The sequence below is a fragment of the Felis catus genome, chromosome A2 (genome assembly GCF_018350175.1).
Source record: "Felis catus isolate Fca126 chromosome A2, F.catus_Fca126_mat1.0, whole genome shotgun sequence".
Lineage (NCBI taxonomy): Eukaryota > Metazoa > Chordata > Mammalia > Carnivora > Felidae > Felis > Felis catus.
The window spans coordinates 81,290,181-81,307,187 of NC_058369.1; the positions used below are offsets into that span (position 1 = coordinate 81,290,181).

Consider the following 17,007-nt stretch of genomic DNA (forward strand, 5'->3'; position numbering starts at 1 on the left):
AATAAAAATTGAAAGTAAAAGGGAAAAAATTCAATGAATTTTCATCCTGGGAGAGAATGCTTGTACAAAATGTGAGGGTCTTCCATCTGGGTGATGCTCTAATTGAAAACTCCTCAGCTTGCAACAGATTTGGGATTTAAGGAGCCAAAACTCAGGAAGATGAACCTCAGCATTTCCTGAATTTATTAGCAAAAATTAATTCTTTCTATAAATTAGCCAAGGAAGAATAATTGTCAGTAATGATTAGACATTTTTGTTTACAGCAGATTATATTGTGAATGACAACAACGTTAGAAAATCTCTTTGAGAAATTTTATAGTCATTCTACCTTGCTGCCAGAGATAACTTGTATAAAAATAGAATTTCTTTAATACGATGATTAAAAAACGCTTTATAAGCAATTTAATTTTTTTTTATTTTTTTAAATTTACACCAAATTAGTTAGCATATAGTGCAACAATGATTTCAGGAGTAGGTTCCTTAGTGCCCCTTACCTATTTAGCCCATCCCCCCTCCCACAACCCCTCCACTAACCCTCAGTTTCTTCTCCATATTTATGAGTCTCTTCTGTTTTGTCCCCCTCCCTGTTTTTATATTATTTTTGTTTCCCTTCCCTTATGTTCATTTGTTTTGTCTCTTAAAGTCCTCATATGAGTGAAGTCATGATTTTTGTCTTTCTCTAATTTCACTTAGCATAACACCCTCCAGTTCCATCCACGTAGTTGCAAATGGCAAGGTTTCATTCTTTTTGCCGAGTAATACTCCATTGTGTATATACACCACATCTTCTTTATCCATTCATCCATTGAGGGACATTGGGGCTCTTTCCATACTTTGGCTCTTGTTGATAGTGCTGCTATAAACATGGGGGTGCATGTGTCCCTTCGAAACAGCACACCTGTATCCCTTGGATAAATGCCTAGTAGTGAATTGCTGGGTCGTAGGGTAGTTCTATTTTTAGTTTTTTGAGGAACCTCCATACTATTTTCCAGAGTGGTGGCACCAGCTTGCATTCCCAAGCAATTTAATTTTTAAAAATTACAAATTCACTGTCAAGTCTTTATTTCCCTACAATTTCCTACCTTAGAATTTGCATTTGTGCCAATGAAGTATATCATTTATATTCAGTGTGGTTTTTTTAACGTTTATTTTTGAGAGCAAGAGTGTGCACTAGCAGAGGAGGGGCAGGGAGAAAGGGAGACACAGAATCCGAAACAGGCTCCAGGCCCTGAGGTGTCAGCACAGAGCCCAACGTGGAGCTTGAATCCACGAACGATGAGATCATGACCTGAGCCAACGTCAGGTGCTTAACCGACTGAGCCCTTATAATCAGTGTTTTAGCCAAGAGCACCAATATAGAGTCTCTGTGATCCTCAACACTGACTAAGAATACAGTGATAATACTCTTCTTGGCTTAAATACAACTCCAAGAGGCCTAGTTTTCCTCATGTGCTCAACTAAGAGACATCTACCTATCTACATGAATAAATTAATGTAGATGATACTGAAATCAGCCAGAAAAGTTTAAATAAAAATAATTACAACTATTATCTCTAATTATAATTAAATTATATGAAATTCTTCAATGTAGTTATTGTTAAATTTCATATTAAAGTAATCATCTGAACAATGTTATTTTATTGGGGGGCCTGGGTGGTTCAGTTGGTTAAGTGTCCAACTCTTGATTTTGGCTCAGGTCATGATCTCACAGTTCATGGGATCCAGCCCATGTCCAGTTCTGCACTGAGTGCAGAGCCTGCTTGTGCTCGCTCTCTCTCTCTCTCTCTCTCTCTCTCTCTGCCCCTCCCCTGCTCATGTTCTCTCTCTCTCTCTCAAAATAAATAAATAAACATTTTTAAGTGCTAATTTATTAATAGCTGCTACCTTTTGAAAAACCTAAAAATGCCTATGAATACCTGGAAATGGTTTAATAAAGACAGAATAGCTACTTTAATTTCAACTCTCATATTGCTTATGAGAAAATAGCCTTTGTAAGTAAGTTCTGATCCTGAAATTTCAAAGTTTAGCAAGTGTTTTCTGAGTACCTACTGTGTGCCAGAGGCCATGCTGGGAGCTAGGGTAACAGGAGAAATGACACAAAAATTAGTATTACTATGCCATGCAACTTGTATTACAAAAGAAATATAAAACTGATGCAAGCCAGAGAAAACCTTAAGCTGCAGTTATGATTCTTTATCATTGTTGGATTCTGCTTTTCACCCTTAGGGTTGTAGTCGACTGTTAGTCACCGTGGATCTAAACCTCACTAATGCTGAGTTTATCCAGTTTTACTTCATGTACGGATGCCTGATTACACCAAATAACCGTAACCAAGGTGTTCTCCTGGAATATTCTGTCAATGGAGGCATTACCTGGAACCTGCTAATGGAGATTTTCTATGACCAATACAGTAAACCTGGGTTTGTATTCTATTTTATCTTTAATAACTAGTATATCGAGCAATGATCTTGTTAAGGCCTGCCAGCAGTCAGTCAGCAGGGGCTTCAGGGGACCTGGACCATACTCACTGATAGAAGATGCTTCTCTGAGGCACCTGGTGGCTTATTCGGTTAAGTGCCTGACTCTTGGTCATGATCTCACGGTTCATGAGTTGGAGCCCAACATCAGGCTCTGTGCTGACAGCGTAGAGCCTGCCTGGGATTCTCTCTCTCACCCTCTGTCTCTGCATCTTCCCTGCTCACATACTCTCTCTCTCTCTCAAAATAAATAAATAAACTTAAAAAACTAAAAAAAAAAAAAAAAAAGATGCTTTGAAACTGACATGAAGATAAGATTTCTGAGCTGATAAATAGCTGGTTTGGGTTTTTATTTTAAGAATGACTAGTTTTAGGGGCACTTGGGTGGCTCAGTTAGTTAAGCGTCTGACTTTGGCTCAGGTCGTGATCTCACAGCTTGTGAGTTCAAGCCCCACGTGGGGCTCTGTGCTAACAGATCAGAGCCTGGAGCCTGCCTCAGATTCTGTGTCTCCCTCTATCTCTGGCCCTCCCCTACTCACGCTCTGTCTCTCTTATTCTTTCTTTCTCTCTCTCTCTCAAAAATATAAACATTAAAAAAAAATAATCATAAAGAAATAAAATAACAGAAGACCATGGGGGAGGGGAGGGGAAAAAAAAGAGAGGGAGGGGGCCAAACCATAAGAGACTCTTAAAAACTGAGAATAAACTAAGGGTTGATGGGGGCTGGGAGGGAGGGGAAAGTCGGTGATGGGCATTGAGGAGGGCACCTGTTGGGATGAGCACTGGGTGTTGTATGGAAACCAATTTGACAATAAATTTCATATTAAAAAAATAAAAAATAAAATAAAATAAAACCCCCACAATGGGCTTAATAAATTCAATGTAGGAATCATTTAAAAGATATATATTCTGGAAAGGCAAAAAGCATTGGTGTGACCAATGAGAAAAGTCAAAAGAGGTTTTAAAAGTAAAAGAGCATATCTATTAAGGTGGAAGGAAGAGAAGAGAGAGAGAAACAAGGTTGGAGGAGAGGCGAGAGCAGAGTAGAGGTTAGGGGAGGAAAGGGGAAAGGAGAAATATAGAATAATTAAACCCAGAAACGTAGAAGAATTAAAAGCACCAAAAAAGGAAGACAAAACATAGATAATCCCTCAGTGTATGGCAAACCAGGTATAGGCTAAAAATTAGGTAAAATAAAAACAACTAAAGAATCTTATAAATGATCATTTAAATTCAGTGTGTCCATTAACAATAGGTTCAGCTGTGAATGACAGAAAACCCCAAGTAACTTATAAGGTTTTTTTTTCTTTCTCTCATATAAATTAGATCTGGAAGAAAATAGCCAAGGGCGGCTACAGTGGTTCCATAAGCACCAGAGACCCAGGTTCTTTCTACCTTATGTTTTTGCCACACTCAACATATGACCTCCATCTAGTGGTCCAAAATGGCAACCCCAGCTCCTCCACCTTCCCACCAGCAGGAGGGAGGATGGGCAAGAAGGGTGTGCTGTCTCTCTTCCTAACAGGTGCCCATACTTCCATTCACATTCCAGTAGCCAGAACTTAGTCACAGAAACACACCCAGATGCAAGGGAGTCTGGACATACTGTCTTTATTCTTGACAACTATTCACCTCACTATAAAGATGGGCTCCTATTATGAAGGAAGAAGGGGAAAATGGCAATTGAGGAAATGTCAGCCACAAGCAAAAGTTTTAAATCCTGCACTTACCTTAAAGTTGGACAGTAGTAAAGGAATTCAAATAGAAGCTAAGAGGAACACAGTGTAATAGCACACAAAAACATGCTCATCTGTTAGTTAGAAGATAACAGATAAGCCAAGTAAACTGTTTCCTTAGTCTTTTTGGAGAAAGGTATAAAGACTCTCAGGTATGAGTTCCTGAACATTTAGCATAATATGCATGGAGAATGAAGTTAAGATAAAAGCATAACTGTCTGATCTACTTTACTTCTCTGAAGGAGAAACAAATTGACTGAAGTAGTAACAGTGGTCGTAATTTATTTAAACTTTCAACAGCCTTAGATAAATTTCTACTCCAAGGGTTTTTAAAACGTGGTCAAGGATTTATCAGAGAAAGGAAACTACATTAGAAATAAGAAAGAAAAGGGGTGCCTGGGTGGCTAAGACGGTTGAGCGTTGGACTTTGGCTCATGATCTCATGGTTCATGAGTTCAAGCCCCACATCGGGCTCTGTGCTGACAGCTCAGAGCCTGGAGCCTGCTTCAGATTCTGTGTCCCCCTCTCTCTCTGCCCCACCCCTGCTTGTGCTCTGTCTTGCTCTGTCTTTCAAAAATGAATAAACGTTAAAAAAAATTGGAAAGGAAAAAAAGGTAAAGATCGTTGCTCTGGGTAAATAAGTATGATTGTATGTCTCTCTAGGAACAGACACATTTCTGATATTATTTAATACACTTTAAAATGTTAAACATGCCAAATCAAAGCAGATAAGCTATAGGAAGATCATACAAGGTGAGGATACAAAAAGAGGGCAAGGAGAGGACAGATGAGCTTTGAAAGTGAGATGCATGAGGAAATAAACTTTGGAAAAGATTGTCTGCCTAAGCACGGATGGTCTCCCAACTGCCAGTAACTATACAAGCAAGGATCTAGGATTCACGGTCTACAATTTCCTTCCCTAAGACCAAGATCCACTAAGCTGTCTTGGCCCAAAAGATACACAAAATGACGGACATAGTCAAAAAGTATTTAAAATTCAAGTACTGAAAATCCAACCAAAAGGACCGCAGCATTGAATGGATCTTAACGCGTCCTCATCTGGAATACTGCCTACTATTCTGGTCCTAATCTCTCAACAAGACATAAAAGAGAAAAGAGGAAGGAAAATAAAATCAACAAGGAAATAGTGTATAAATACAAACAAAATGGTGAACCCTCTTCAGTGTGAAAGACGAAAACTAAAGGGGCCACCGTGAAAGTCCTCCACTTAAGGGTTCTTCACAGGATGGATTTGGGCTTATTGGCCCATCTTGGAACAGTAACACTAAGAGGCAGCCCTTAAATATAAAGGGAGGTAGATTAGTATGGATAGAAAGATGGGAATTTATGCAGAGGAAAGTAAACCTCAGGAAATTATTTTCCCCAACAGACTTTATGGTTGTGAGTATAAGCTCAAAAGTGTTTGATATATTCTTGGGCTTTAAATGCGTAATTGTGATCATGTCTAGCTGGTTATGGTTCATATTGGAGCATGTAGTCATATTTGTCCATGTCTGTTCTTGGTGACTGTGTTGGGGACAGCATGCTGGGCTTGTTACCCTATGGTTCTTACTCAGCATTTCTTAGTATAATGTCTTCAATAAAACATAAAGACAAAGTCAGTATTAAACCACATAAAGTAATTACATACAACCTGGTACCCTCAAGCTGAGAACCCAAATGTCTGCCACATGTGTCTAAATTCAGTGTCTGAATTCTAAGCAGTTTGCTGATACTCACAGGAGTAGAATGAAATCAAGGCACCAGGGGAAGGAAACTGATGAAACCAACCTCTAGGAGACAGAAAACAAAAGTTAATATTGGCTTATGTCTACCAAAATGCGTATCTCTAGGCTTATAGATCCAGAGAGGCCCCTAGGCAAGCAGAAAATTGTAAAGTCCCTTTAAGGCGTGCCCAGGGACAATTAGAATAAGTAGATAGTTCCAGAATCCTTGAATTTGTTCACATTCTGTTTCCCCAATTTGGGGACTCCTGAACCTTCATAAGCTCAAACCAGTTTATCATGGTTTATAAAAATTACATTTTAAAAATTATTTTTAAAAATTAAAATAAATTTTGGGGCACCTAGGTGCCTCAGTTGGTTAAGCTCAGGTTGTGATCTCACCACTCATAGGTTGGAGCCCCGCGTTGGGCTCTGGGCTGACAGCTCAGAGCCTGGAGCCTACTTTGGATTCTGTGTCTCCTTCTCTCTCTGGCCCTCCCCTGCTCGCTCTCTCTCTCTCTCTCTGTCTCTCTCTCTCTCTCATTCTCTCTCAAAAATAAGTAAACATTAAAAAAATTAAAATAAACATTTAAATCAACTATTTAAATTAAGTTTTTAAATTTTATCTCCTGTCCTTCCCTCACCACCACGTGACGTGTAATATCTTACCTCTTGTTGTGAATCTTTCACTCGCATGAGACATTTGACAAGTTTGTTACCCCCCACTGCCATCATTTTCATACAGATTCGTGAATATCCTTCTCCCTCCTGATGCTAAAGAGATTGCCACTCGCTTCCGCTGGTGGCAGCCAAGACATGACGGCCTGGATCAGAATGACTGGGCCATCGACAATGTCCTCATCTCGGGCTCTGCGGACCAGAGGACGGTCATGCTGGATACCTTCAGCAGTGCCCCCGTGCCCCAGCACGAGCGCTCCCCGGCAGACGCCGGCCCCGTCGGGAGAATTGCTTTTGACATGTTTATGGAGGATAAAACTGCAGGTACATTTATCACTAATGCTACATACGAATCCAGCAGAAATGTAGCGTGGATTTGGGTCTTTTCAAAAAATGTAGAATGTGAAGCTCTTACAGATTCTCAAATGGTATAGAAACAGTGAAAATGGTTTCACCTTTTTGTTTCTCTCAAAATTCCTGATCTACACTGGAATCTTCTTCCATTTAAGCAGCAAGTATGTTTTAATAAATAGCATCCTATAATAATTCCTTTTTTTAAGAGATTATTTGTTTCTTCGTTTCCTTGTTTCTCCTTTGGGTAGAAAGCCAGTATTTCCTAGTCATTTATTTTAATATCCAAAGACAAGTGTCTTGTTTTGCTACATGTTGGTTGCGTTTGTGATGACATTTCATGTTTTAGAGAGTGTCTCAGGTCTTGCTTGTCACTGTTTATTCTCAATAGTAGTAGAGCAGTGATCCTGGTGACATAGAAAAAAAGATCTCTCCGTGCTAGGCTCATTTTTAATGTCTTGTTTTCTTTTCATTTCATAAAACTATTCTGGTATTTATTTATTTATTTATTTATTTATTTATTTATTTAGAGGGTGCAACTGAGCAAGAGGCAGAGAGAGAGAGAGAGAATCTCATGAGGGGCAGAGAGAGAGAGAAGGAGAGAAAGAGAAGCAGGGCTCTCCTAAGCAGGTCTCAAACTCACCCCATGTGGGACTGGAACTCACAACCTGTCTGATGATGACCTGAACCGAAGTCAGATGCTTAACGGCTGAGCCACCTAGATGCCCTGTTCTGGTCATCTTTTTAAAAAATGGTGACTTATATCAAGTTTGTGGCTTTGTCATGCCACATCCTTGGTAATACTACATAAAACATGGTATCTTCTGGTCAAGTAGTGACGTTTAATTATACGGCTCATACCAACACTGCAAGTGTTATCTGAACAGTGAAAATAATTCTCTGAAGAAGGTTATTGAGAAGATTTACTTACACAGATCTGGTTCAGAACCTTGCTAAATTATTCATTTATTTTTTCCCTGTGAAGTGATTTACATAAGTGAGTTTATGGCCAGAAAATAATTTAAACACTGCTTCTGTATGAATAAAAGCAAATACAGATTATTTTTTCAAGTACCTAAAATACCAATTTGCACTTCAGGCTTGATTGGTGATGTACAATTGAAGAATTGCAAAAATAGTTTTTTAGAAACTATAATATCTAATTACAGAAGTAGCTTCTGATATTTCAGAAGATATTGATGAGGTAGTGGATTAATGTAAAAAGCTGCTTTCACCAGGATTGCAGAGTTCTAGCATAAACTATGTGCCCTAGAATAAACTGGAACTCAAATTTCTGTGCTCTTTGGCTCTGGAGTACTAGATGCACGACTAAATGTAGCTGCAAAATCCCATGAATTGGGATGGAATTTGGAATGAAAATTCACAGATAATGGCATTGTGGTAGCCATTTGAATCCCAGACATAAAATGCTTGTTCTGTACACATACGTTAATGCTCAGACAAACTCAAAAGGACACAGCATAGATGAAGGCTGAATTCCAATTGTTTGGTCTCTCCTCTGACTCCTCTGAGACCATCCAACTCTGTTACTTGCACAGTAGCCCCAAGCCTATGATTGTACCCATTCATCTCCAAAGAAAATGCTGGAGCTAAACAGGAAACTTTCAGAGAAACGCTGGACCTATAAAATCAAAGTGTATCATGAATTAAATGCAATTTGTGGATATGTTCCTTCTTAAACTTTCTGGAATAAAATCATAATGTTAAAAATGCCTCTTCCAGGGGCACCTGGGTGGCTCAGTCAGTTGGGCATCCAACTCTTGGTTTTGACTCAGGCCATGATCTCACGGCTGGTGGGTTCGAGCCTCCATCCAGCTCCACCCTGATGGTGCAGAGCCTGCTTGGGATTCTCTCTCTCCCTCTCTCTCTACTCCTCCTCTGCTTGTGCTCTCTCTGACTCAAAAATAAATTAATAAACTTTTTTTAAAAATACCCCTTCCTGGGGCGCCTGGGTGACTCAGTTGGTTAAGCGTCCAACTTCGGCTCAGGTCATGATCTCACAGTCTGTGGTTTCGAGCCCCGCTTCGGGCTCTGTGCTGACGGCTCGGAGCCTGGAACCTGCTTCGGATTCTGTGTCTCCCTCTCTCTCTGCCCCTCCCCTGCTCGTGCTCTGTCTCTCTCTGTCTCAAAAATAAATAAAACATTAAAAAAACAAAAACCCTTCCAGAAAAGAAAGGACATTGTGGACAGTTTGTGTGTGTGTGTGTGTGTGTGTGTGTGTGTGATTGAGAAAGAGAGGGAGAGACAACAAGATGTACTCAGCGCTAATCAAGTCATAGTCTTGTTGCCTAAGTTTTCCTTAGACATAAGCTTGTTTTTAGTCACTTCATTGAGGTATAATTGACATATAAAAAGCTGTTGATTTTAATGTATACAACTTGATGAGTTTGGAGATAATTATACACCACATCACCACAATCATGGCCATAAATTTATCAATCACCTCCTAACATTTCCTCTCACAGAACCCCCCTCCTTTTTGTTTACCCTTCTTAACAAGTTTTTAAGTGTACCGTACATTATTGGTAACTATAGGCCCTCTGTTGCACAATAGATCTCCGGAACTTATTTGCCTTGTGTTCCTGAAACTTCATACCCCTTGACGGACATGTCTCCATTTCTCCTTCTCCTCAGCCCCTACTAACCACTATTCTACCCTCTGGTTCTATGAATTTGAATATCATAATTTTTTAAGTACCCAGATGACACTGCCAGAATTTGATTAGAAGTAGCTAGCTCACTTCCCTCTGGTATTACTAGAAATTCTTTGTCCTTCTTTAGAACCTACCTAAAAGTTAAGTATCTATCAGAAAAGAATCAGTGTAGGGGTACTTGGATGACTCAGTCAGAAAAGCATGTGACTCTTGATCTTGGGGCCATAAGTTCAAGCCCACGTTGGGTGTAGAGATTACTAAAAAATAAATAAACTTTAAAAAAAGAATCAATACACATTTCCCTTTGCTTTTCATTTGTAACACATACAATATACTTTTTTTCTAAATGTAGACTTACCAGTATTGGACAGTAGGTATATCTCAACCTCCTAGGATCCATGTTCCTAAAATGATATGCTTACATTAGTGTTTTGCCTGTGGATTGTATGTAAGATAAGAGAGATTTCTACTGAAAAGAGTACAAGATCTTGCTTAATGTGTAAATTTGCTTCAAGTAATTTTGTCATAAATTTGTCATAAAATTTATATTTTTTTAAGTGAATGAGCATTGGCTATTCCATGATGATTGCACAGTGGAAAGATTCTGTGACTCCCCTGATGGTGTCATGATTTGTGGCAGCCATGATGGAAGAGAAGTGTATGCAGTGACCCATGATCTGACTCCCACTGAAGGCTGGATCATGCAATTCAAGGTGAAAATGTTATGGTCTCAATTACATAAATACCTATACAGTAGCAATATAAAAATGAAAAAAAAAATTTGAGGCAAAGATCATACAACATTTCATTGACTTAATATACACTTTGAAAAATAAAATGTAATGTTTAGGTAATATACATCTCTACTGTATATAACTTAATGATTAAAAGTGATTAAAATTATTTTATTTCTGAATTATGCCAACGTAAAACTTTCATAAGAGTAAATGTGTTTCTGTCCAGGAATAAACAGAGCAAAATAGCGCAAAATAGTGATAATAAAAACGTAGGACGCTGAGTTAAGTTATCATATTTTAAATCATTATATGACTTAGCCACCTTCTTCCTTTAAGAGAAGATTAAAGCTATTATGGTTATAAATACCTTTTTTTGTTTTGTTTTCGCAAGACTATTGTAATGTTTCTGGAGAAAGAAAATTCTAGAAAACAAAGGCATGATTAGCATTAATGCCAGCATCGATTTTGGCCAAGATGTTGTGTCAACCAATTTATTTTATGTCATCCAATTTATTGTCTACCTCACTCCCACTGTATTAGCAACAAATGTTCCAGTATGCCTGTCTGGGGCAACAAAAGGTGCTGTGCCTTATTAAAAGTACCTTCTGTTATCACTTCATTGCATCTTACTTGTATTTGAAAGTGATGTATGGAGAGTCATAAATTGTACAACAAAACAGTAAACTTGGAAAAGCTGTTAGCAATCCTTCTTGGTCGAGCATCCTGCCAAATAGAAGTGCCAGACCATTAGCACAACAAACAACAATTTGTAAGAGTGGGCCCAGGCCTTCCAAGGCAATCAGTCAGCCATGGCAGAGCGCAGCTTTCAGCTTCTCTCCAAACTCCCTGCACAATATATTTGGCACTTTCTATAATTTGTCATCTTGGGCAACCACGTCAACTACCCTGTCCATCAGCAGAATAAGTAATGATCCTGAAAATACAGAGTGGATGTGGTGTAACACCTATCAAGTGATCAGCACCTTTCTTGCTGCCAAGTCCTTAGAGCAGAAATATGTAATCTGGTTTTAATATTTTTCCAATCTTTCTTTTCTGTTCATTAGATTTCTGTTGGATGTAAAGTGTCTGAAAAAGTTGCCCAGAATCAAATTCATGTGCAGTATTCTACCGACTTTGGTGTGAGCTGGAATTATCTGGTCCCTCAGTGCTTACCTGCAGACCCAAAATGCTCTGGAAGTGTTTCTCAGCCATCAGTATTCTTTCCAACCAAAGGGTGGAAAAGGATCACATACCCACTTCCTGAAAGCTTAGTGGGGAAGTAAGTAGAAAATTCAAATAAAGCCTGGTTCCAAGCATCCATAAATCTATGAGGGACACTTGTCGAGCCTGAAATTATGTGTAATTGTGGGTAAAATGCTCTTACCCCCTAATTCTAAAAGTTCTCTAATCAATGACCTCCATGATGAACTGACTTGAGGAGACCTCAAGTTTAAATCCTCAGGCTTCTCAAGAAGGGCCTTGGCAGCCCTTCCACTTTCCATATTAATCTCTGAACATGGAGACACAGCTATAGCAATAGTCCTAGAGCCCGATGAAAAGATATAGGCTACCTTATGGGTCTTGTAGACTGTGGTCCACCATGCATCATATGCTTTCCATATTACTGCCTGTCAATCCATAGATGAAGACACGAGCAAGTCCTAAGTGGTGATGCTATTTGTACAAAACCTAATTCTTCATGCTGTCTGTACAAGTGTGGTTTGTAGATCTCATTTTTCTGTTACATTCTGCACCTGCTGTGAAAAGTAATTAGCCTAGAGCAGTAGTGAGCCAAGATGATTAAACTATTCCCTGAAAAGTCTGTAGATAAGTTAATTTAAGCAATTCTAAAAGCTTTTCCTTTGACTGTAAAATTAGGAAAAAAGATATATTGAAGAAAATGACAGGTGTACCTCCACCATATGAATCATAGAGACTGGCTAAATGAAAAACCTTCTTATGAAACAGAATTACGATATATGTCCAGCACATATAGAGCCTTTGAATAAGGTGCTTGCACTCAGCTTTTCCAGTGGCCCATAAATATCATCTACTACATGATCACTCACTGTTTCCTGGAACACATCTAAAGGTTTTAGTCTATTAATGTGCTAGGAGATTAGATCAGGATACTTTCAGCCACAGGTAACAGAAAACCCAATGCAAATGGACTCAATTAAAAGTGAAATGTATTATATCTGTAATGAAACAATCCAAAGTAACTGGATTCTAGGATTGATTCACATGCTCAAAAATGTCTTCAAGGACATTATTACTTACTACTCTTAAAATGACTCTTTCTTTGCTCCTCCGTTCACACATTGGTGTAATAGTCAGGCCTCATGAACATAGATGGCTTCCAGAAAACTGCAGCAGAATGCATCCTTACCTATGTCCAATGGAAGAGAAACAGAGTTGCTTTTCTTTCAGAGCTGGAGTTACTACCTTCTTGTGTCCCATTGGCACAAATTAGCTCAAGAATGCCCGTTCCTGAGTCAGTCAATAGCTAGGGGAGTTCCATTACTCCTATGACTCACCAAGGGTGAAATGGGTGCTGGGGAGGCCCATGATATCACTGTCTCGTTTTACCCCTCTATTCCTCTCTCTTTTTTAATAATGATGTAAAACTTAAATTCAGTAAGATGCACACATCTTAGTAGTTCGGCACAATGAGTTCTTACCAATGTGTAACCTGTGGAACCATGCCATAAAACAAGATACAGAACATTTACATCACCCCAGAAAGTCTCCTCGTGTACTTTGAACTCTTTACACCAAAATAGTGTAGCACATTCTGATATAAGGTCAATTGTGAGGTTTGTATTTTCCCCCAAAGACAGAGAAGAGCAATGATTAAATCAAAATCTTGGGGAAATTGCCCTTTCACATAATCCTTTCAAAATCGTTTTCTAATTAGCACAGCTGTTCTGAGAATATTGATTACCTTTGGGGATTCAGAAGTTGCTGTTTCCTGACCACCTGAGGGCTGTGTGTCTGCTGACGAGTCTCTGTGAAAGGCTTCACTCACCTTGTGTACAATTTCAGAAATGCAGTTAATGGGTCTAAATTGCGACACAACCACTGGACTCCAGTTCATAAGCAGCCTCATTTATGATAGTTACAGATTTGTATTTTAAAATGCTCCTATCACTTGAAATAGAGATTCCACTGCATTTTCATTTTGTTGTACGAGTTTGCTCACATACTATAAAATTTTAATGAAACTGGCTTTAAAGTTCCATTACAGAAATAGATAATGGCAGTCAGAAAACGTTTTTTATTAACCCATTTCATACTGCCAGTGTCTTAAATGTTTTTTTTTCCTCTTCTGTACTGAACATACACATAGGAAAATGGACTTAAGTTAACTTTTGTTCTCACTCCTTTGCTTCTGTGTTATCAATAGTCCAGTAAGATTGAGATTCTATCAGAAGTACTCAGATACGCAGTGGGCAATCGATAATTTCTACCTGGGCCCTGGATGCTTGGACAACTGCAGGGGCCACGGAGATTGCTTAAAGGAACAGTGCATCTGTGATCCGGGATACTCTGGGCCCAACTGCTACTTGACTCACACTCTGAAGGTAATGTTAATGCCCCAGAAGAAAGCATTTGCTCACACCGCAGGTCGTGCCTGAAGAACCATTGTTAAGTGGGGGTCTAGTAAGTTATAACAGCGGTCTTTGGGTGCCCCAGTGAATAAATCCTTTGGCTGGCAACTGAAAATATCTCTTAGGTTTCTTAGATACAGAATATCAAGACCAAGCTCTACTACAATTTACTCAATTTATGAAATAAACCAGACTGTATTGATTAAAGAGCATAAATACTCTGCTTTTTTTTTAAAGACTCTTAATTTGAAACTAGCATTAAGTCTTCTTTACTTCACTTATTCGGTAGATGTGCCGTTTGAAGGAAGATGTTGATGTTATGAAGCAAATAACATAGATTCATTATCACAAAGAAACAAGTTTTCAAAAATGACTAAACAGCTGAATTTTTTTATTGATTTATAATTGACATACAATGTTATTTTAGTTTCAAGTGTGCAACATAGCGACTGGACAATTCTGACATGACTCAGTGCTCACCACAACAAGTGTGCTCATCGTTATGTCACCGTACGGCATTATTACAGTATTCTCATTACCTACATTTTTGTTCAGAAAACTCAGTGTTCCAATTTGCTGACTGCTAAAATGTGGTTGTGTATTAAGAATAGAGAGGTCATTTTGGAAACTTTTGCTGTTACACTATTACTTAATATGCAAAGTAAATACAATTGCCCAACACAGTTCCCATATATGTGTTCTATTTCTGTGAACAAATACAGTACATTCATCGTTGCAATAACAGAAAAATGACTAAACCAAAAAAGCACAAGTGACTGAAATCAAACATGGAAGTGGCAAAAAAAAAATGTAAACAAAGCCTGTTCTGTCATTTTTTTTCCTGTAATACACCAACTTTGGAATTAATAAATTAATTGGAGCAACGCTCACTTGTATCTGAAAGTGTTGGTCAACAAATGAGATTATAACATGAGGAACCCAGCCATAGGTAATAAATGAAGTTTAAAAAAATTAGTTTCTTTCATGAACATTCAAATTTCATTAGTATTCCTCAGTTGGATAAGAAATTAATAAGTTTATATTACAAAATAATAAGTCTATATTATGAACTCTGGCCAAACCTTTCTAATAAGAGTTTACATGGTTAACAGTGCATGTCTTCTGACTCTTGTGTTCTTACCTGTAAACCTCCATTTTTAAAATTGTATTTATTTGCTGACATCAGTGAGGTGAAGTAGGACTGACACGTGATGTACTTGTCTTTAACTATAGAGATGATTATGTTCTGAGTCATTTAAATCATTTAAACTACATAGTAAGTACCAACTAGACAACTCCTCTAAAGAAATGAAAAAGTAGTTTTTCTGTATACAGTTACTGCCATTGCAACTGTAACAAATTGTTTCCACGATATATTTCTATCATGTAAAAAAACAAAAAACAAAAGAATTGTGCCTCAACCCAGCGCAAGACTATATTATGGACAAAATTAATAGAAACATCAAGATTTTTCATCATAGTTCACTATGATGTGAGGGGATGAAATAATTTTGCATAAAAATAGCCATAATGAACCCTAGTATTTTATTTATCTACTCTTTTTGAAAAAATAGACTATTCCTACAAATATCATATAGCTTCACTCATATGTGGAATTTAAGATACAAAACATGAACATAAGGGAAGGGAAGCAAAAATAAGATAAAAACAGGGAGGGGAACAAACCATAAGAGTCTCTTAAATAGAACAAACTGAGGGTTGCTGGAGGGGTTTTGGATGGGGGGGATGGGCTAATTGGGCAAGGGGCATTAAGGAGGGCACTTCTTGTGATGAGCACTGAATGTTATATGTATACAGGTGATGAATCACTGGATTCTACTCCTGAAAATGTTATTGCACTATATGTTAACTAACGTGGATGTAAACTTTTTAAAATTAATAAATTGAAAAGAAAAAAATAAAAATAGACTATTCCTGGTTGTTGGTCATCCTGAATTAGGAGGATAAACTGGAGACCAAGGGCAAATATTTTGTTCTGGATTTTGAATACTTCTCGTCATCATCCTGAATCTTGACCCTACTAAACGTAAAAACTGACTTCCAAGGTTGATTTTCTTTTGACCTCACACAAAAAACGTTGGTTTCAAATGCCCCTCCTTAACCATATAGACATTCCAAGTTCACACCATCATGGAAGCTCAAGGGTTCTGGTTGCTTAAAGCAGTCTCCAGAGTGTGGGGCACATACTCCTGGAGGAAAACAAGACAATCCATTGAAAAATGTTAGGAGGGGCACCTGGGTGGCCCAGTCAGTTAACTCTCTGACTGGGTCTCAGCTCAGGTCTTGATCTCAGAGTCTTGAGTTCAAGCCCCACATTGGGCTCTGTGCTGGGCATGAAACCTACTTAAAGAAAAAAAAAATGTTAGGGAAAAAAATGCTAGAACGTGTGCTTTGTTTTATATGAGTCCTTTAAATTTTCATTTTTTGTGCATGTTTCATAATCCATAATACCATAATTGTACTTTTATATGCAATATAAACAAATACACATATTTGGAGAGTATATGCTTAAGTAACTTCTCAAATAGGAGTGTTACTATAGTCAACTTGCAATTATTTTATTTTAAGATTCTTTCTAGACTTTAAGTCCCAATGATCAAACATTATTTAAGCACTTTAAGTGGGCTTAATGTATGATGCAAAAGAACATTGTAGACAGATCTAGTTTTTTGTAAATGCTTCAGAAAAGCATTAGAAATCAGCGCTTTTTTTAAGTCCAAGATGAAATTATATTGTCTAAACTATTCCATAGTTATTGTCTGAAAATGTTGTTTGTAACCACATCCCACTTATGTTTTTCCAGACGTTCCTGAAGGAACGCTTTGACAGTGAAGAAATCAAGCCTGATTTATGGATGTCCTTAGAAGGTGGAAGTACTTGCACTGAGTGTGGCATTCTTGCTGAGGACACTGCACTCTATTTTGGGGGATCCACTGTGAGACAAGCTATTACTCAAGATTTGGATCTCAGAGGGGCAAAGTAAGTCATTTTTTGTTA

The 17,007-nt window shown here is 38.1% G+C and overlaps 1 protein-coding gene across 3 annotated transcripts in view; it reads left to right on the forward strand.

Moving 5' to 3' along the window:
* RELN (reelin) overlaps window positions 1–17,007 on the forward strand; it is a 536,751-nt gene that overhangs the window by 492,531 nt on the left and 27,213 nt on the right. For all 3 annotated transcript variants that reach the window (XM_019825367.3, XM_019825368.3, XM_011280339.4), the window contains exons 49-54: window positions 2,227–2,420; window positions 6,683–6,939; window positions 10,200–10,354; window positions 11,443–11,657; window positions 13,785–13,962; window positions 16,814–16,989. In XM_019825367.3, coding sequence (XP_019680926.3) covers window positions 2,227–2,420; window positions 6,683–6,939; window positions 10,200–10,354; window positions 11,443–11,657; window positions 13,785–13,962; window positions 16,814–16,989 — 1,175 coding nt within the window. The remainder of the gene's footprint in view (window positions 1–2,226; window positions 2,421–6,682; window positions 6,940–10,199; window positions 10,355–11,442; window positions 11,658–13,784; window positions 13,963–16,813; window positions 16,990–17,007) is intronic.